This window comes from Thalassophryne amazonica, chromosome 3, assembly GCF_902500255.1.
Source record: "Thalassophryne amazonica chromosome 3, fThaAma1.1, whole genome shotgun sequence".
In the NCBI taxonomy this organism is placed as follows: Eukaryota; Metazoa; Chordata; class Actinopteri; order Batrachoidiformes; family Batrachoididae; genus Thalassophryne; species Thalassophryne amazonica.
In genome coordinates this window covers 116,655,851-116,677,097 of record NC_047105.1, presented here as the reverse complement: position 1 = coordinate 116,677,097, position 21,247 = coordinate 116,655,851, and the positions used below count along the sequence as shown (strand labels likewise).

General features: G+C 40.3%; 1 protein-coding gene across 2 annotated transcripts in view; it reads right to left on the bottom strand.

Moving 5' to 3' along the window:
- The window catches only part of ptpdc1a (protein tyrosine phosphatase domain containing 1a), a 41,888-nt gene that overhangs the window by 6,629 nt on the left and 14,012 nt on the right, over window positions 1-21,247 (bottom strand). The window contains exons 2-8 of one of the 2 annotated variants that reach the window (XM_034167365.1): window positions 18,216-18,311; window positions 11,210-11,381; window positions 8,393-8,473; window positions 8,097-8,215; window positions 6,267-6,404; window positions 5,395-6,177; window positions 5,045-5,340 (exon numbers count right to left, since the gene is read on the bottom strand). In XM_034167365.1, coding sequence (XP_034023256.1) covers window positions 5,045-5,340; window positions 5,395-6,177; window positions 6,267-6,404; window positions 8,097-8,215; window positions 8,393-8,473; window positions 11,210-11,381; window positions 18,216-18,303 — 1,677 coding nt within the window. In that variant the 5' untranslated portion in view covers window positions 18,304-18,311. Of the gene's footprint in view, window positions 1-5,044; window positions 6,178-6,266; window positions 6,405-8,096; window positions 8,216-8,392; window positions 8,474-11,209; window positions 11,382-18,215; window positions 18,312-21,247 lie in introns of both variants that reach the window. The other variant, XM_034167364.1, reaches the window with a different exon arrangement.

Here is a 21,247-nt window from a genome sequence, read left to right as displayed (position 1 = left end):
TGAAGAAAAAGCAAGTTCAAGCTGGTTTAAAGTTTGCTGCCCGACATTTAGACAAGCCTGTGAAATACATATAGTCCAGTCAGATGAGACCACAACTGAAGTGTTTGGATGACATAAAACACACCATAAATGGCACAGCACAAAATCCCAAAAACACCATACTGACAGTGAAGGTTGGAGGTGGGAGCATCATGGTGTGGGGCTGTTTTTCAGCATATGACACTGCCAAACCTCATATAACTGAAAGAAGGCTGAAAGGACCGAGACATTCTTGATAAAAATCTTCTGCCATCTACCAGGGTGAAGAAGATGAAATGAAGGTGAACATTTCAGAAAGACAATGGTCCCAAACACACAGCCAAAGAAAGTCTCAGTTTCCAAGAATGAAAATAAAGCTCCTAGGTGTTGTATGGCTGGGGGGCCTGGCTGCCTTTTTGTTTCTGTCTTTTGTTTTTCCTTCCAGGTGGCTTGCATTTGGGACTGAGTGGCTGGTAGCTGAGTTTATCAGGACCTCACCCTGATCACCTGCGGCTCGTCAGGACTCACAGCTGTGGTGCATCTACATGGATTGGAACATGGTGGCATTTAAGACTGGAGTACACAGTGTGTATTTGCCAGAGACTCGACCTTGTGACCAGACGGGTGAGATCGTCGTCTCAGGAGCCATCTCATCATCAGTGGATGCAGAGAACGTCCAGGTTTGATGCATGGTCTGTGAAAGAGGAGAGGGTGAGGTCTCACGCTCGTCAGCACACTTCCTGAGGTACGTTAGATTTTGTGACTAACATTTATACAGTCAGTAAATGTGGTGTCCCTCACACCTTATTATATTGAGCTGTATGTTGGTCGTTTAAATCAGCTTCCACTGCAGTGGAGTTTTGTGAACTGGATGTTCCGTGCCTGCAGGGTGGGAAGCTGATTAGTAATTAAGCCAGGAAGTGTTTGCTGTTTGTGCACCTTTGAGCGTTCTCTCTGTGTGTTGAGTGTGGACTCACATAATGATTCCTTCTTTCACAGACTCGGTTTGTCGCGGCCACCTGGGGGGTGTTGGCGGGGTCCTTGGGTCCGAACCAGTTCTGGCTCCGGACCGTTAGCGCTGCTGGGAGCGCATCGCAATCCACCACGCCAGACCGCGCACTTTTATATTTTTCACAGCACTGTTATGTTCATTAAACTCTGTTATCCTTTGTACCGTGCTCTGCTTATTTTATACTGGGTCCTTCAAACGCTGGTCGGTTCTCCGGGCTGCCTCCGACACATAACACTATGATGGCCGAGCCAATCAAATGACGTGAATTCAATAGAAAATCTATGGAAAGAACTAAAGATCAGAGTTCACAGAAGAGGTCCACAGAACCTTCAAGATGATGGTTTGTGTGGAAGAATGACCCAAAATCACACCTGAGCAATGCAGGTGACTAGTTTCTAGATACAGGAGACATCTGGAAGCTGTCAATACCAATAAAGGGTTTTGTACAAATTAGTAAATAAATTTCAGTAAGCATGTTCAATACTTTCTCCCCTGTGTCATTCCATTGTACTTATTTGTTTTGCTTTCTTTGTATGTGTAGATTACATGAGTTGTTACCGACATCTGGTGAAAACGTCATGTCAATAGCACCTTTAGAACTATATTTACTGAGAAAAATTGTGACATGTTCAATACTTATTTTACCTGCTGTATGCAGAGAAATCTACAAATACTGTAGTAGAGGTAATGTATATTATGAAAACACTGTTAACTCACAAAAATATACTTAATGAATTAACTATGACTGCTAAACGTACACACACAAAATAATACAGTAAGTTTCAATTTATTTCATTTATATAGTGCCAAATCACAACAGAGTCGCCTCAAGGCACTTCACACAAGTAATGTCTAACCTTACCAACCCCCAGAGCAACAGTGGTAAGGAAAAACTCCCTCTGAGGAAGAAACCTCAAGCAGACCAGACTCAAAGGGATGACCCTCTGCTTGGGCCATGCTACAGACATAAATTACAGAACAATTCACAAAACAAATATACAGGAAATGCTGTTGGTGCACAGGACAGGAGGTTCGCCAGCACAAATACAACTCCCATCTCTGGATGGAGCTGCACCTTAGAGAGAAAAAACAGAATCAGGCATCAGAAAGACAAGAAATACAGTATAATTTGCCAGCATTAATCAACAAGAAAAACAAGAAATACTAAGTTGATCGCCGGCCACTAGCCCTAAGCTTCACTAAAAGACCCAGAATTCAGGTAAAGTTGAGGCCGCGCTCTGTTTACTAATAAAATGAATTAAAAGAGTAAAAAGCGTAAAACAAAAGTGTACCAGTATGCTAGCCATACGAAAGGGAAAATAAGTGCATCTTAAGTCTGGACTTGAAAGTCTCCACAGAATCTGACTGTTTAATTGACGCAGGGAGATCATTCCACAGAACAGGGGCATGATAAGAGAAAGCTCTGTGACCCGCAGACTTTTTATTCACCCTAGGGACACAAAGTAGAACTGCACCATGAGAATGCAAAGCCCGGGCCGTTAGGTCAGCTAGGTATGGAGGTGCCAGTCCGTGAACAATTTTATGGACTAGTAGCAGAACCTTAAAATCTGATCTCACTGAGACAGGAAGCCAGTGAAGGGATGCCAAAATGGGTGTAATGTGGTCTGCTTCGTGTCAAAAGATTGGCTGCAGCATTCTGAACCAAATGGAGAGCCCTAATGCTGGACTGCGGTAAACCAGAAAATAAAACATTGCAGTAGTCCAATCTACAACCCCTGGCAAAAATTATGGAATCACCGGCCTCGGAGGATGTTCATTCAGTTGTTTAATTTTGTAAAAAAAAAAAAAAAGCAGATCACAGACATGACACAAAACTAAAGTAATTTCAAATGGCAACTTTCTGGCTTTAAGAAACACTATAAGAAATCAGGAAAAAAAAATTGTGGCAGTCAGTAACGGTTACTTTTTTAGACCAAGCTGAGGAAAAAAATATGGAATCACTCAATTCTGAGGAAAAAATTATGGAATCATGAAAAACAAAAGAACGCTCCAACACATCACTAGTATTTTGTTGCACCACCTCTGGCTTTTATAACAGCTTGCAGTCTCTGAGGCATGGACTTAATGAGTGACAAACAGTACTCTTCATCAATCTGGCTCCAACTTTCTCTGATTGCTGTTGCCAGATCAGCTTTGCAGGTTGGAGCCTTGTCATGGACCATTTTTTTCAACTTCCACCAAAGATTTTCAATTGGATTAAGATCCAGACTATTTGCAGGCCATGACATTGAAACTATGTGTCTTTTTTGCAAGGAATGTTTTCACAGTTTTTGCTGTATGGCAAGATGCATTATCATCTTGAAAAATGATTTCATCATCCCCAAACATCCTTTCAATTGATGGGATAAGAAAAGTGTCCAAAATATCAACGTAAACTTGTGCATTTATTGATGATGTAATGACAGCCATCTCCCCAGTGCCTTTACCTGACATGCAGCCCCATATCATCAATGACTGTGGACATTTACATGTTCTCTTCAGGCAGTCATCTTTATAAATCTCATTGGAACGGCACCAAACAAAAGTTCCAGCATTATCACCTTGCCCAATGCAGATTCAAGATTCATCACTGAATATGACTTTCATCCAGTCATCCACAGTCCACGATTGCTTTTCCTTAGCCCATTGTAACCTTGTTTTTTTCTGTTTAGGTGTTAATGATGGCTTTCGTTAGCTTTCTGTATGTAAATCCCATTTCCTTTAAGCAGTTTCTTACAGTTCGGTCACAGACGTTGACTCCAGTTTCCTCCCATCCTTCCTCATTTGTTTGTTGTGCATTTTCGATTTTTGAGACATATTGCTTTAAGTTTTCTGTCTTGACGCTTTGATGTCTTCCTTGGTCTACCAGTATGTTTGCCTTTAACAACCTTCCCATGTTGTTTGTATTTGGTCCAGAGTTTAGACACAGCTGACTGTGAACAACCAACATCTTTTGCAACATTGCGGGATGATTTACCCTGTTTTAAGAGTTTGATAATCCTCTCCTTTGTTTCAATTGACATCTCTCATGTTGGAGCCATGATTCATGTCAGTCCACTTGGTGCAACAGCTCTCCAAGGTGTGATCACTCCTTTTTAGATGCAGACTAATGAGCAGATCTGATTTTATGCAGGTGTTAGTTTTGGGATGAAAATTTACAGGGTGATTCCATAATTTTTTCCTCAGAATTGAGTGATTCCATATTTTTTTCCCCTCTGCTTGGTCTAAAAAAATAACCGTTACTGACTGTCACAATTTTTTTTCCTGATTTCTTATAGTGTTTCTTAAAGCCAGAAAGTTGCCATTTGAAATGACTTTAGTTTTGTGTCATGTCTGTGATCTGCTTTTTTTTCTACAAAATTAAACAACTGAATGAACATCCTCCGAGGCCGGTGATTCCATAATTATTGCCAGGGGTTATAGAAGAGATAAACGTATGGATCAGGGTCTCAGCATCAGCCACAGACAGGATGGGATGAAGTGATCACATAAAAATACTTCTCAATCTTTGGTCAATTAACATCTACAAAAAATACAATAGTTGGTCAGACTAACTATGCACTACGGTTGAGAACAGTTCAAAATAGTGATAATGCGGTGTACTGTAAGCTGTGCAAAAAGAACAAAATCTTTAAAACAAAAAATAAAAAAAAAGTGAAGCACATTCATCTGTTCAGCTACAGTTTAACAATGCCAACCAATGAGTTAGCAGTCTTACAGTTTCTCAATGAATCAAATGGTAGGTGTTTATGTGGTAAAGACAAAAAATCATACATGAAAAAGCTATTGGGATCATAATGTTTTGAACATTTTTACTGTTATGACAAAACAGGTCTTAAATTCTTTTCAAAGCTGCAATTCTCAAGAAGTCCAAAAAGCAGTTTGATAGAGTTGAACATTTTGTAAAAGCTGTGAAACTAATCTAGTCCACAGGTGTTTCCTAAGTACTGCTAGTCATCTTAGCATTTTTTTAACTGAATATCCTTTGAACGTAAATGCAGTGTTTTGTCCTACCTGCCAAAGTGAGACCTTGGAGCCGAGATCATCGTCTGACAGATCCATGGCCAGTGCTTTGGCCACTAGCAGACGCCTGGCCTCTGGAGAGAGTTCAGTTTGGAGGGTAAAGGAGGAAACATTTCCATGTCCCTCTAGATCGTCCCCTCTGTCAGAAGTTCTAAGCAGTGGCATACCGATTTGTGGCTGTTCCTTGGATACCAAGGTGGTCTTTGTTGATAAGGCTGGCAATGTGGCTTTGCAGTCAGCTTTGTTCCCCCACTCTGACAGATCTAAAGACAAACTATGATGTCCCTTGTGTAGCTTCTTTTTTATAAAGGGCCATCTCATGTCTTCTGTGTTTATCTGACTGGGAGAAAAAATCAGAGGCTCCTGAATGCTGCTGAGAACATCCTGAGGAAAGAGGTCACAGAAGCTGGGTTGGTCACAGGCTGTAAGGCTGCTGTGTGACAACGAGCGTTTACTTGGGCATCTGGTTATTAGTTTGTTGTGCTTAAGACTGTCAGAGAAGGACCTCCATTGTCCTAGTTTGTTCAGGTAAGAGTCACTGTAACTGAGCATCTTGATGTCAGAAAGAGAAGATCTCTGTGGCCTAAACAGAGGGTCAAGTTCATTATCGCTAATAAGAGGTTGATCGTGAAGCGGTCTAGACTGCAGAGCCGGAGAGCTGAGAGGATAAGCAAAGCATGATGGCACTGGAATTCCTTTTCCTCTCATCTCCTTCCCAAGTTGCTGAAGGGCCTGCTGGGAAACTGTCTTCTCCACTTCAGCTGTGAGGTCGGGCACCTCAAGCCACTCTTCTTTTATCACCACCTGACGGTTCGCTGCGATGTCACTGAGAAGCCTGCACACGAGCTGAACTATCTTTGGCACATTCTTCATCTGCCGTGCCTCATAGCCATGCAGCAGATGGCGCTGTCGGGTAAGGTACTGGGACAAGGTGACAGCACTCGCTTTGGGTTCAGCACAGCAGAAGACACTTCTGAGAGGAACCAAGAACTGGGCAAACTCCCTAACACAGAGCAACTGGCCTCTTGTCTGGATGGAGTTAGGTCTCTTGGCTCGCACAAACAAGATGGCTTGATCAGCATTCATCCTGGATGTGAATACCAAGTAGCAAGCCAGCAACACACCTATACGGAGAAAAAAAAAATACACAAGGTCAATATGCAAAAACTATCGTTAGCATTTACAAATCACTATAAATTCTGGTCTTCTGAACCTGTTCTTCCAAGTCCGGCATGGCAGTGGACGGCCATTTTACCCTCTTGAACTGCAAATGACATCACTTTCACCATGTCCAAGATTGTAGTCAGAGATGCCACACCATAATCCTTCCATCCAAAGTTGTAATGATAAACTACAATGTATAGTGAGAAAAAGACATTCAAAAATGTTCCACATCTCCCTTGAGACATCTTTGTGTAAAATGTTTAAACTGTGCATGATAAATATCTGGAAGGTAAAAGGTCACTGTTCATGACAGTTTTGTAGAGAGTCAAGAATGAGTACAGTATTCAAACAGCAGCTTTGTTTAGGAATTTCAGTGGAGCCTATTCAGAAGATTTACAGGCTCTGAATATGTGATCTGTAGAACTCGATAAATATGTGATAACTAGAAATAATAACCCAGTTGTAGGATCAACAGCAGTGGTGGGGTGGATAAGTGGTTACTTGGCTTGGTTTCAGTGCAGAAGGTTCCCAGTTCAAACCCCACTCCTGTAATGTGGAGTTGCATCAGGAAGTGCGGAAAACTTGTGCTAACTCAACATGCAGATCCACCTTGGCTCTGCTGTGACAACCCCGAGTAAAAACAAGGAATAGCCAAAGGGACTTACTTACTGTAAGTCTTACTTAAGTCACCTTGGAGGAGTGTGGAATGTGTGTGATGAAGATCAGCACCTCTAATCAGCAAAACAAACTAAAATTTAGGAAACTTCTCAGGTGCCCCACCTCTATAACTGAGGCCATGGTTCTCAGCAGGAAGCCAATTATGAGTTTATGGGGCCTTGCCCCAAATGAAGGAGTTCAAGCACTTCTGGTCTTCTTCATGAGTGAGGGGACAACAGAGATTTATAAGAATCAGCGCAGTGCGAGAGGTACTGCATTCACTCTACCGTCCCGTTGTGACGAAAAGGGAGCTGAGCCAAAAGGCCAAGCTCTCAATCTACCAATCAATCATTGTTCCTGCTCTCATCTATGGTCATGAGGGTTGGATCATGTATGAAAGAACTAGATCGCGAGTTCAAGCAACCAAAATGGGTTTCCTCAGGATTCTGGGTGTTTCTCCCTTAGAGATAAGGTGAGAAGTTAAGTCATTCACGAGTCAAGGTGTTGTAGGCATCCATTTCAAAATGAGCAAATATTTGCACAAAAATTAAGTTTATCAGTTTGAAAGTTAAGTATCTTGTCTTTGTGGTGTATTCAATTGAATATAGGTTGAAGAGGATTTGCAAATCATTGTATTCTGTTTTTATTACATTTTACACAACGTCCCAACTTCATTCGAATTGGGGTTGTATTTGCAAACTGAATGGGCCTGGTTTACCAGGCGACAGTAAATTGCACTAAAACTACAAAAATAAACGTTGTACTGCTATGGAGCATTAAATGTGGTGTCATTACTTAGCCTGGACTCTCTGTCAGCACCCCAAATTCTTACTGAGTTCCAGCATGCCTGGATAAAGAGGCTTATCACTCATCCATTTTCCTTTCTGAGTTAAAAAAAAAAAATGTCTGCCACTATCATAATGTACATCATACTCTGACGACTCGGCCCACTTAATAAATGTAATTTTCCTTCAATTATACAAAAACACTAAATTGCTTTACTTTAAAAAAATAAAAAACTGATGACAGTTTCACCTTGATTGATTACACAAGAATGTTTCAAGTATTATCAAGATGATTTTAATAACACACCAATCTTAATATGAAATAACGTTTACAGTACTTTATGACATAAAGGGAAAAAAAGAAGCTGATTTAGGAAACGTCAAACACAAAAGTGACAAAAGCCCAGACTGCATGTGCTGTGGATGAAGATGCTTACTGCCTGCCTTCATGAAGGTTTCAGGGCGGTAAGTGAAACCGCTCTCTTGCTCCAGTGAGTTGCCACAGCTGGCGTGTTCTCCAGGCCGCTGAAGGTTAATAACTGTTCTCAAACCAAATCTAAACATGTTAACATATCACATACACAGTACTTGCTTTTAGACACTGATCGAGAGCATAGAAATGAATAGAAATTATTGATTAAATAATCCAGCTCCACTTAATAATTTATCAAAATGTGAAAGCCACCAAACAGTATAAATTCAAGTACAGAATGAAAGAAGGAAATGACTGTACCTGTGAAATTGCTCAATTATACTATATTTCTCTATAATTTCAGTGGATGGCCTTGCCATAGCTAGCAAGTTGTCCGTTATCCTGCAAGCAGAAAATGTAAAGTTAGTCAAAAAGGAGATGTACTGTATATGACTCTTTTATTACTGTATTCAATTGTGCTGTTTTAATTTGTAACAGCTAAAAATGCTGACAAAGATGTAAGAAAAGTCCACATGTGAAACAAAAGAGCTGAAGAGATCCATTTTTTTGTTGTTTAAAAGCACGTAATTACTGTGCACAGAAAAAAAAACAGGACACCTGTATTACAGACTGTTGACAAAAGAAAAGAAATGCCAATATAACGTGTCTTAGTAAAGCCAGATATACGCGACATGATGCGATACTGCTGTCTTATGGACACATCACTGTAACACAGAATAACTGCAGAACAGTGTACATTAAGCATGTGGAGATTAATCGATACAAATTGGTATTTAGATATAAACGTGCGCAATGTGAGTGTATGATCACATCGCTCACTGCGTGCGTGCACTGATTTTTCCCAAGGCACACTGAACGCACCATCCCTGCTTCGCATTTTGTTTTGAACACGGATAGAAGCCTGAAAGCACATTTCTACCATAACAAACATCTAAAACATTTAAATCAGGCGTTTAGAGATACTTTGGCTGTGTTAAAAACAATGGGAAACTTCACAAGACGCAGGTCGTTTGTAAAGAATGCCGTGCTGTTAAACCATACAGCTGCTGCTGCTCCACTCAGATACTCCTCAGATTATAAACCTCCAGCCAAACTCTGGTGAGAAAAGTATCTCAAATTACTTTGACCAAGGTGGTACTCTGTCAATGAGTGACTTTAACTCACTCATTGAGAGTGATGTTGTCTTACTGTTTAAGTTCTGACAGTGTGATGAAGCAGGTTCCACATATGACGGAACTGATTCCTGTTCCTTAATGTTGAATCTGGTAAATTTGCTGATTTTAAGGAGTAAAACAAATCCTCTGCCCCTAGCAGAATCAGAAGAAGAAGAATACCATAGTAATTTCAATTCATTTATATAGCACCAAATCACAACAAGGCTGCCTCAAGGTGCTTCACACAACTAAGGTCTAACCTTACCAACCCCCAGAGCAACAGTGGTAAGGAAAAACTCCCTCTGAGGAAGAAACCACAAACTACTACCACTAGCCCTAAGCTTCACTAAAAGACCCAGAATTTAGGTAAAGTTGAGGTCGTGGCACGCTCCATTCCCTAATAAAATTAATTAAAAGAGTAAAAAGCGTAGAACTATACTATGCCTGTATGCTAGCCATATGAAAGGGAAAATAAGTGCGTCTTAAGTCTGGACTTAAGTCTCCACAGAATCTGACTGTTTTATTGACGCAGGAAGATCATTCCAGAAAACAGAAGCACGATAAGAGAAAGCTCTGTGACCCGCAGACATTTTATTCACCCTAAGGACACAAAGTAGTCCTGCACCCTGAGAACGCAAAGTCCGGGCCGGTACTTAGGGTTTAATTAGGTCAGCTAGGTAGGGAGGTGCCAGTCCGTGAACAATTTTATAGGCTAGTGGCAGAACCTTAAAATCTGATCTCACTGGGACAGGAAGCCAGTGAAGAGATGCCAAAATGTACCATAACAGTACAGTAATAGTACCATACTGAATTGCAGCTTCTTATTTTCTATTTAAATTTTTGGTATAATTTATTTGCATCATGCTGAATCGCATCGTATCCCACCAAATCACATTGTATCGCAGTGTGAGGAATTGAATCGCCATCAAATACAAATCAAATCGCATCGAATCGGGATTGTCATGTATCGTTGTATGTATGGTATCGCTGGTCGTGTATCGAGATGCATATCGAATCATTGTCAGTGATGAGATTCACATGCCTAGTGTACGTGACAGAGTGCGCGCCCCAATCTGCACTGCAGTGATGTAGAACAGGAGCTGCGTAACATATTGTGGTCTGGAGTGATGGGGAGACACAATATATATGAGGCCACATTTTTCTGTATAGAATATTAGAAACACAGCAGTTTGTGCATGAGAAGCATTTTGTTTGAATGAGCTGATTAAGTTGCTCCCACATTTGATAAGTTCACGCACTCTGTCAAGCTGAGCACCCACAGAACACATTAAACTGAGTGACAGACATTACTGTGCATTTATGAGGATAATAGCAAACACAGAAATAAATTTGTTGAGCACTGTATATTTTTGTTTGTTCAGAGAAATACATGCATGCAGACGTTTCAATGAATGACGGCCGTGTGCTCTGGCAAATTTAAGTATTCATCTCACCTGCACCAATTTAGCAATTTGTGGGAAGTAACTCTACACCACGCTTTTTATTAGCTTTGCTCAGGTTCCAATGTGTGTTTGCACATCGCAAAATTGTTTAATATGCTCAAACTGCTGTAACACACATGAACCCATTGCAGTTACTGCATGCACACTTCAATATGGCATGCATTTTACCGAGATCCCAGTGTAACGTGAATTCATATGGTGTCAACGTACAGGCGCGCTTAAGGTGTATGACCTTCACTGGGCCTTGGCACTGAGTCTACAACAGGGATGGACCACCACTCTTCCCTGAAATATTTTATCATTTTGCATTTTTAGGATGGTAATGGAGAGCGCTGCCCAACATGTCAGTACAAAAATCTACTGGGCACACTCAGCATTTTTACACAAAACATGACTGCATGCTTTTAATTTGTCACTGTTGTGCATCCAACTATTGGAGTGGTTTTGTAACTCATGTTGGAAAAATTGTATCTATTCAAGCGGGAGTGACAAAAACTTACCAGGACGAGTAGAGTCCTTTAATGGCTTGCTCCTCATCTGTCCAGCGAGAGGGGTTCTCATATTTACAGGCTTTCCCACCACAGGCCATGGAGCACTGCATGTGACCAGGGATGACGTGCCTCAGGGTCTCCCCCATCTTGGTGTACTTTGCCGTGGGAATCCTTGTGTTGGCTGGGGAAAAGCAAACAGAGAAACAAAACACTGAAGCTTGGTCCAACGTCCGCTTGAAGCTAACATCATCAAAAAATAAACAAAAAAACCCTCTGAGTAACTGTATCAGGGTCGTTACATCTGATGGGTTTGTGTTCAGGAGCCTGACACTGATTCACGTTCACATCCACCATGACTCTGTGGGAGGAAGATGACAGGACCTGCAGGGCAGAGCTCCATCTGTGATGGTGGACTCTGAGCAGGACATCCGAGCCCGAGTGTCTGCGGTCCTGCCAGCTCACGGTGTCCATCACTGCCCCGGCTGAAGAGTGGCAGCCTTGACGCTGCATCCTGCAGTTCAGGCTCAGTGGCTTCCTGCTGTGGAAACGTCTTTATGTGGGTGAGGGGTCCGGGCTTAAAAGGTTCTGTGCCAGTGCTGAATCACCACAGCACAATCACCAGGTGGCAAAAAGAAGCAAGTCCAGCAGTTCTGTTCATTAGCAGCGTTTGAAGTGTCACCATGACAACTGTCTCCAAAGTAGTCAATGGGAGGCAGATGTAGGCGAGTGTCTCGCACGCACGCACGCACACACACACACACGCACACACACACAGGTGTTTTAGGCATTCTGAGGGACACTGCACTGGCTTGCACTGATTCAGCGGAGGTTCATCATACATTTACCACCACATTTACCACCACCAAATACCAGCACATATTCCCCAAATTAACAACCTCTGTACAGTATACAAATTGTATGATTCCATTCTGGTGTGAAACATAATTATGGGTGACTAGCTTTTTTGTTACCTCCGCCAAGGAGGTTATGTTTTCAGTCGCGTCCGTTTGTTTGGTTGGTTGGTTTGTTAGCAGGATTACTCAAAAAAAAAAAATAATAAAATAAAATCCTCAGTGGATTTCAATGAAATTTTTACCAGGGGTGTATCTTGGCCTAACTTAGAAGTCATTAAATTTTGGTAATGATCCGGAACACGATCCAGATCCAGTAATTTTTTTTAAGGATTCTTTATCATTGCAGGATAGGGCCAATTTCAACATTTTTGCATCTAACTTCATGAAGACGGGTCACAAAGGCTGAACAAAAATTAAGTTACGACACAACAATAATTTAGCATTTGTTTCTCCTCACTGAATAAACTTATTAGAAAATTAAAAAAAAACTTGTGTAGTTCATGTAGTTTCTCTTTATAAATACATTTGCTGAAGATCAATCAATCAATCAATTTTATTTATATAGCGCCAAATCACAACAAACAGTTGCCACAAGGCGCTTTATATTGTAAGGCAAGGCCATACAATAATTACGTAAAAACCCCAACGGTCAAAACGACCCCCTGTGAGCAAGCACTTGGCAACAGTGGGAAGGAAAAACTCCCTTTTAACAGGAAGAAACCTCCAGCAGAACCAGGCTCAGGGAGGGGCAGTCTTCTGCTGGGACTGGTTGGGGCTGAGGGAGAGAACCAGGAAAAAGACATGCTGTGGAGGGGAGCAGAGATCAATCACTAATGATTAAATGCAGAGTGGTGCATACAGAGCAAAAAGAGAAAGAAACACTCAGTGCATCATGGGAACCCCCCAGCAGTCTAAGTCTATAGCAGCATAACTAAGGGATGGTTCAGGGTCACCTGATCCAGCCCTAACTATAAGCTTTAGCAAAAAGGAAAGTTTTAAGCCTAATCTTAAAAGTAGAGAAGGTGTCGGTCTCCCTGATCTGAATTGGGAGCTGGTTCCACAGGAGAGGAGCCTGAAAGCTGAAGGCTCTGCCTCCCATTCTACTCTTACAAACCCTAGGAACTACAAGTAAGCCTGCAGTCTGAGAGCGAAGCGCTCTATTGGGGTGATATGGTACTATGAGGTCCCTAAGATAAGATGGGACCTGATTATTCAAAACCTTATAAGTAAGAAGAAGAATTTTAAATTCTATTCTAGAATTAACAGGAAGCCAATGAAGCGAGACCAATATGGGTGAGATATGCTCTCTCCTTCTAGTCCCCGTTAGTACTCTAGCTGCAGCATTTTGAATTAACTGAAGGCTTTTCAGGGAACTTTTAGGACAACCTGATAATAATGAATTACAATAGTCCAGCCTAGAGGAAATAAATGCATGAATTAGTTTTTCAGCATCACTCTGAGACAAGACCTTTCTAATTTTAGAGATATTGCATAAATGCAAAAAAGCAGTCCTACATATTTGTTTAATATGCGCATTGAATGACATATCCTGATCAAAAATGACTCCAAGATTTCTCACAGTATTACTAGAGGTCAGGGTAATGCCATCCAGAGTAAGGATCTGGTTAGACACCATGTTTCTAAGATTTGTGGGGCCAAGTACAATAACTTCAGTTTTATCTGAGTTTAAAAGCAGGAAATTAGAGGTCATCCATGTCTTTATGTCTGTAAGACAATCCTGCAGTTTAGCTACTTGGTGTGTGTCCTCTGGCTTCATGGATAGATAAAGCTGGGTATCATCTGCGTAACAATGAAAATTTAAGCAATGCCGTCTAATAATACTGCCTAAGGGAAGCATGTATAAAGTGAATAAAATTGGTCCTAGCACAGAACCTTGTGGAACTCCATAATTAACCTTAGTCTGTGAAGAAGATTCCCCATTTACATGAACAAATTGTAATCTATTAGATAAATATGATTCAAACCACCGCAGCGCAGTGCAGTGCCTTTAATAACTATGGCATGCTCTAATCTCTGTAATAAAATTTTATGGTCAACAGTATCAAAAGCAGCACTGAGGTCTAATAGAACAAGCACAGAGATGAGTCCACTGTCTGAGGCCATAGGAAGATCATTTGTAACCTTCACTAATGCTGTTTCTGTACTATGATGAATTCTAAAACCTGACTGAAACTCTTCAAATAGACCATTCCTCTGCAGATGATCAGTTAGCTGTTTTACAACTACCCTTTCAAGAATTTTTGAGAGAAAAGGAAGGTTGGAGATTGGCCTATAATTAGCTAAGATAGCTGGGTCAAGTGATGGCTTTTTAAGTAATGGTTTAATTACTGCCACCTTAAAAGCCTGTGGTACATAGCCAACTAATAAAGATAGATTGATCATATTTAAGATCGAAGCATTAAATAATGGTAGGACTTCCTTGAGTAGCCTGGTAGGAATGGGGTCTAATAGACATGTTGATGGTTTGGATGAAGTAACTAATGAAAATAACTCAGACAGAACAATCGGAGAGAAAGAGTCTAACCAAATACCGGCATCACTGAAAGCAACCAAGGATCTAAGATCTAAGGGTTTAACCCTCTGGGGCCAACGCCGTCGTATACGATGGCTGAGACCAAGCTTTACTAAATTATAAATAACGTTTTAATGATATGAGATAGAAACGTCTTCTTTTTTTTTTTTTTTTTTGCTAAAACGTTAACTCCGCGGACTTTCAAGCCACCGCCCACCATCTTTGTACTCCTCGTAGAAGCTGTGTGATGACATGAGCAATGTGAGTGTCCAATCGGAATTGGTTCACCGTCACATGGTTTTCCAAAATCCAATCGTAGGGCAGATTCACCTCACGTGACACACCAAAGATTGGTTTTAGGAGTGATGTGTTACTAGTTTATTACAGTTTGCTGTGTGTTTTGAATAAACGTGTGTGGAAAATAATTTCCGCTTTACTTTTTCCTTTCTTATTTCTGATTATAAACCTTTATTACACTTATAAAACACAACTATAGCATATACATTTTGAAATACGGGTTGTCCTGAAAAAAAAGAGACATAAAACTTGATTGTGGGATGCAGGGAGAGCTGTTAACAGCAATAATAAAACATTTATGCCAGGCGAGTGAACTGTCCAAAAAATGCCCTCGGACCTCAGAGGGTTAACCACTGAATCTGAAACATGATGGTAGATGCGTGAAACAACGTGGAATAAGTCTCTTTACCAAAGGGTATTCCATGTGACATCAGTGACCCTATGGCCTTGGCGGAGGTTTGCGCTCTCCGAGTGCTTCTAGTTGTTTTTAATTTAATGCAGCACTACAGGAAAATACATAACTTTTTTTTAATTCATATTAAATTGCAGTGGTCATGCATTTGACTTTTTTGCATTTAAAAATCACTGCAAACAAATAAGACAACACCTCCACCTTTTCTGTTGGGTCTATTAACATAAAATAATTCATAACCATCAAAATGAAAGTCAACCCCTTTATTCTCATTCAGCCATGTCTCAGGCAAAGCCACAACATCAAATCTGTCCTGAAACATTTCCCAAAAATTTCTGATTTCAACAAAATTGGAATACATGCTGCGACAATTGAAATGAATTAAAGAAAATGCTTTGCCAATTTCAATACTGTTTTTAAAGTCACTTTCATTATAATACTTACATATATCAGGTGCAAATGTGTGCAAATTTGTGTCTGAGTCCAGATCATACTCAAAATCATAGAACTGACAGTCAGTGTCTTCAGCCCGCGTCAATTGTCCAGCAGTCATTGGAATTAATTAGTACATTGAACGGTACATTCTAGACATAAATAAAATAGTATCCTTTAAATAGAAACAGAAGGTACATGATCTCTTGTTCTCTAGAATTACTGCATGTAACAATATACAAAAAAATTTCCTCAGCATACAGTTGCAAAAGAGACAAAAAAACAAGGAGATGAAAATTAATATTTACGTTTATTCATTCTGACTTGCAATATAATGACTGCATTGTGCATAATGTACAGTTCATGAAAAAACACGAAACATCAGAGTGGGAGGGGGTGATGTCTAAAACAAGCTGTGTCAGTCCTAAGTGATGTTCACAACAGCACAATATCTGAACACTCTCGTGGAACAGTGGGACTTTTCAAATATGTGACATTAAACCTTAAATACATTAAAACATAAAAGGTAGGACAGAACTGACTTTGTACAATATTACCCATCTAATAACTGCTTTATTTGACAGAAAAAAGAACAAGGGAGGAGAGGGAGCTGCATTATTGTGGTGCTAGGCATGCAGATGACAGCGAAGCACACACACTTTAAGTTGTACCCTTTAACAATTATATAATCGTGCAGGCCAGTACCATGAATACGACCGTGATGCAATTAATTGTGGAGCCCAAACGCCACATTGATACCTTAAAACTAACTAAATAGCATGTTGCCCGTGGGGATCCATGAGTAGTGTTTAAACAGGGGACTGACATTTTTCAAGGGTGGTAATAAATTAAACGCAAAGCTTGTGTCATGAGTTTGATTGGCGTGTGAGTTCAGAATGTTTTTAGAACCTCTGACCTCAACAAATTTCAGAAGAACTCAACCCTTTTATTTCCTGCTAATTATGTAATTTTTAATGTTAATTTACTGTCTTAATGTATTTATAAATTGTTTAGGTTCTTGTTATCATATGCACACTTGTTGTCCTTTCGCTGCTCCTGTTTTGTTTTTTTTTCCCTCTTGTTCGGGGTCACCACAGCGGATACACAAAGCCACTGGTGTTCTGAAGAGGTCTCCCATCCAAGTACTAACCAGATCCTGCTCTGCTTAGCTTCCGAGAGCTGGCTTACACAAAGCAGACCGGCTGCTTATCATACACACACTATTATCATTATTATTATTTTATTTTACTTCCATTTTGTCATTTGATTTTTAAATGTACCACAATGGAAATAGGTGTTTTCACTTTCTTTTGTGTCATCCATGTATTTTATATTTATAATTATATTATGTACTTAGATTGAACTTACTAAATAAAATCACTGACCGCATCCACTCTTTTAATATAAAGATGACTTACCGCCCCCTGCTGGAATGGCGTGCGAGTCCAGAAAGTAGTTAGCAACACTCATTGTTCAGTGTTTTTAGCTAATATCCGTAACTTCTCCAAAAATATTAGTCCTATCAACGTTCTGTTTTCGTAGCGTTCATCCTTGACCCAAAATACATAAGCATACCAAATGGCAAATATCAGCTCTCCACAGTTTCTCTGTGATCGAAGTTACACGTACAGCTGCTGTAAGCAGGTGCTTTTAATCTGACAAAGACAGTGGTGGAAGGCATGAAAAGCACTACATATTTCACTCATGGTACCAACATGACGTTAAGTCATTCATAGTAACAGCAACATAACACTTAACTAAACCGACTAAACCAATTGAACTACAAAAACACAAATCAATAACACAACACTGTTAAACTAACATGAACCACAATAACAACATTTAAAACCTCAAAACCCTGAACTCCCATGGTGCACTGCAGCACAATATCCATTGTTGACTGGTTAGCTAAAATTGCTAATTTCTCCAAAAATATTTATCCTATCAGCTTTCTGTTTTTGCAACATTCATCCTTGACCCAAAACACATAAGCATACTAAACAGCAAATGTCAGCTCTCCCTGGTTTTTGTGTGATCAAAGCCATACACATGTACACACACAGAGGCCACTTGGCTATTATAATATAGATTAACACTTTTGTTGGTAACTAATGCATGAAACATGAAAACTGTCGTGAATATTTTGAGGAGGTTGTGATGGTTTGTGGAAATCAGTAAGTAGTTTGAAAAAGTCAAAGTTTCTGTCAAATGCAGTGATGAAAAATAAATTATGGAGTATACTTTTAATATCAGTCTTAAAGAAAGAAAAATTGTAGTGGTCACAAGTGTGTGTGTTCAATACAGCCTCAGAGGTGAACACACTGTATAATGTGGGAACATACAAAATTGTCTGTTCTGAATCAGCTAAAATATACATTTATTTCACAAACATTGAATTACTTTCTATTATTTCTGAAGAAGGTAACTGAACCGTTCCTGTGCCATAGAAAGCTTTCTGGTATGGTTTGTGGGTTGCAGAGCTCTTACCTGCCTCCATCTCGGAGCTGATCTTGCCAGTGTGGGCTCCACCCGTGGAGTAAGGCAAGTCACTCACTATGCTAACACCGGCTGCCATGGCAGGGGCTGAAAGATATGAATAAACATGTTACTGGTAGACGGGGTGGAAAAAACAAACTGCTTGCAATCAGAACCTATGGTTCTGATAATAAAGCAAATACTTGCAAGGTGTGCACACAATATATTCCCTTAAGCAGCGTTGCCTGGCAAAATAGCCCAAGAGAATAAAGAGAGGAAACATGCAAGCTGAGCCACCGTGCCACCAGCTCCTGTGTCAGCGTGACCGCTGCACCTTTGGAAGCAGGTAGGTGTGGCCTGGGGAGAGCAGTGGGAGCCAGGAGCACATCAGAGATCCATGGTGCCAAGTTAGAAAAGCACACCGACTACAGCATCACCCACAAAGACACACGCACAGAGGCTTCAAGGACGGCGTGCCACAAAACGACCTGAACATCCTACACTAGGCAAAAGACATGTCAATATTCTGATGGCTGCAACCAATAACCTCTGAGTAATTGATAAACGTGACCTCGTCCCAGCTTTAACTGTGCACCTTTACAGAAACATCTTGAATTACACATCTGATTTATGTAGCCCAATATCAGGGTTGTGAGACACTGTGTCAGTTTGACTTCAGGGATCAAGTGTTTCTGACGTTACACCTACAACTCTGAACGTGCCTGTTCAGCCGTGCTAACTGCCGGTTCAACAGTGAAACACTGCACCTTTACAGCGATTCATTAACTATTGAGGAAGACCATACTAAGTTTTTGATGGGCAACTGATTCCCTGAGCTTTGTTTATTTCCTTCCTCCTTAATAAAATCATTCAGGATGGCTTCATCTTAGAAAAATTACTTTATATGACCTAAAACATGTTCCTTAAAATGACAGCAAAACTCCCTTTCATATTGCAAAACAGTTGCACATAATTTTTTGCTTTTTTCTTCTTTATCCGAGTGTAAATTCTTTTGGTGCAGGTTCACATCACAAAGCTCAGTTTGAGAGACTTGGAAAAACGTCAGGGTGAAACTGGAACTCGAACACACTACACGACAGCCAACCCAACAACATTAACCTAATGCTATGCTCATGTTCCTGTGTGCCTGCTGGGAAAATTCTGTGACTTCAAAATGGAGATCAGTTGCTTTTCACTTAATGCTAAAATAATTAGTTGTTAAATATTTTAGTACAGTGATCTTAATCAACCGGACCATTGACAAGCCATGGAATATCTGAGATATACAACCCCTGGCAATAATTATGGAATCACCGGCCTTGGAGGATGTTCATTCAGTTTAATTTTGTAGAAAAAAAGCAGATCACAGACATGACACAAAACTAAAGTCATTTCAAATGGCAACTTTCTGGCTTTAAGAAACACTATAAGAAATCAGGAAAAATAATTGTGGCAGTCAGTAACGGTTACTTTTTTAGACAAAGCAGAGGGAAAAAAATATGGACTCACTCAATTCTGAGGAATAAATTATGGAATCACCCTGTAAATTTTCATCCCCAAAACTAACACCTGCATCAAATCAGATCTGCTCGTTAGTCTGCATCTAAAAAGGAGTGATCACACCTTGGAGAGCTGTTGCAGCAAGTGGACTGACATGAATCATGGCTCCAACATGAGAGATGTCAACTGAAACAAAGGAGAGGACTATCAAACTCTTAAAAGAGGGTAAATCATCACGCAATGTTGCAGAAGATGTTGGTTGTTCACAGTCAGCTGTGTCTAAACTCTGGACCAAATACAAACAACATGGGAAGGTTGTTAAAGGCAAACATACTGGTAGACCAAGGAAGACATCAAAGCGTCAAGACAGAAAACTTAAAGCAATATGTCTCAAAAATCGAAAATGCACAACAAAACAAATGAGGAACGAATGGGAGGAAACTGGAGTCAATGTCTGTGACCGAACTGTAAGAAACCGCCTAAAGGAAATGGGATTTACATACAGAAAAGCTAAACGAAAGCCATCATTAACACCTAAACAGAAAAAACAAGGTTACAATGGGCTAAGGAAAAGCAATCGTGGACTGTGGATGACTGGATGAAAGTCATATTCAGTGATGAATCTCGAATCTGCATTGGGCAAGGTGATGATGCTGGAACTTTTGTTTGGTGCCGTTCCAATGAGATTTATAAAGATGACTGCCTGAAGAGAACATGTAAATTTCCACAGTCATTGATGATATGGGGCTGCATGTCAGGTAAAGGCACTGGGGAGATGGCTGTCATTACATCATCAATAAATGCACACGTTTACGTTGATATTTTGGACACTTTTCTTATCCCATCAATTGAAAGGATGTTTGGGGATAATGAAATCATTTTTCAAGATGATAATGCATCTTGCCATAGAGCAAAAACTGTGAAAACATTCCTTGCAAAAAGACACACAGGGTCAATGTCATGGCCTGCAAATAGTATGCATCTTAATCCAATTGAAAATCTTTGGTGGAAGTTGAAGAAAATGCTCCAACCTGCAAAGCTGATCTGGCAACAGCAATCAGAGAAAGTTGGAGCCAGATTGATGAAGAGTACTGTTTGTCACTCATTAAGTCCATGCCTCAGAGACTGCAAGCTGTTATAAAAGCCAGAGGTGGTGCAACAAAATACTAGTGATGTGTTGGAGCGTTCTTTTGTTTTTCATGATTCCATAATTTTTTCCTCAGAATTGAGTGATTCCATATTTTTTTCCCCTCTGCTTGGTCTAAAAAAGTAACCGTTACTGACCGCCACAATTTTTTTTCCTGATTTCTTATAGTGTTTCTTAAAGCCAGAAAGTTGCCATTTGAAATGACTTTAGTTTTATGTCATGTCTGTGATCTGCTTTTTTTCTACAAAATTAAACAACTGAATGAACATCCTCCGAGGCCGGTGATTCCATAATTTTTGCCAGGGGTTGTACTTTATTGATCTCACAGTGGAGAAATTATGTTTACACTCCAGTTACCTCAGACAGCAATTAGTCCACAATTATTACTTGTTTACCG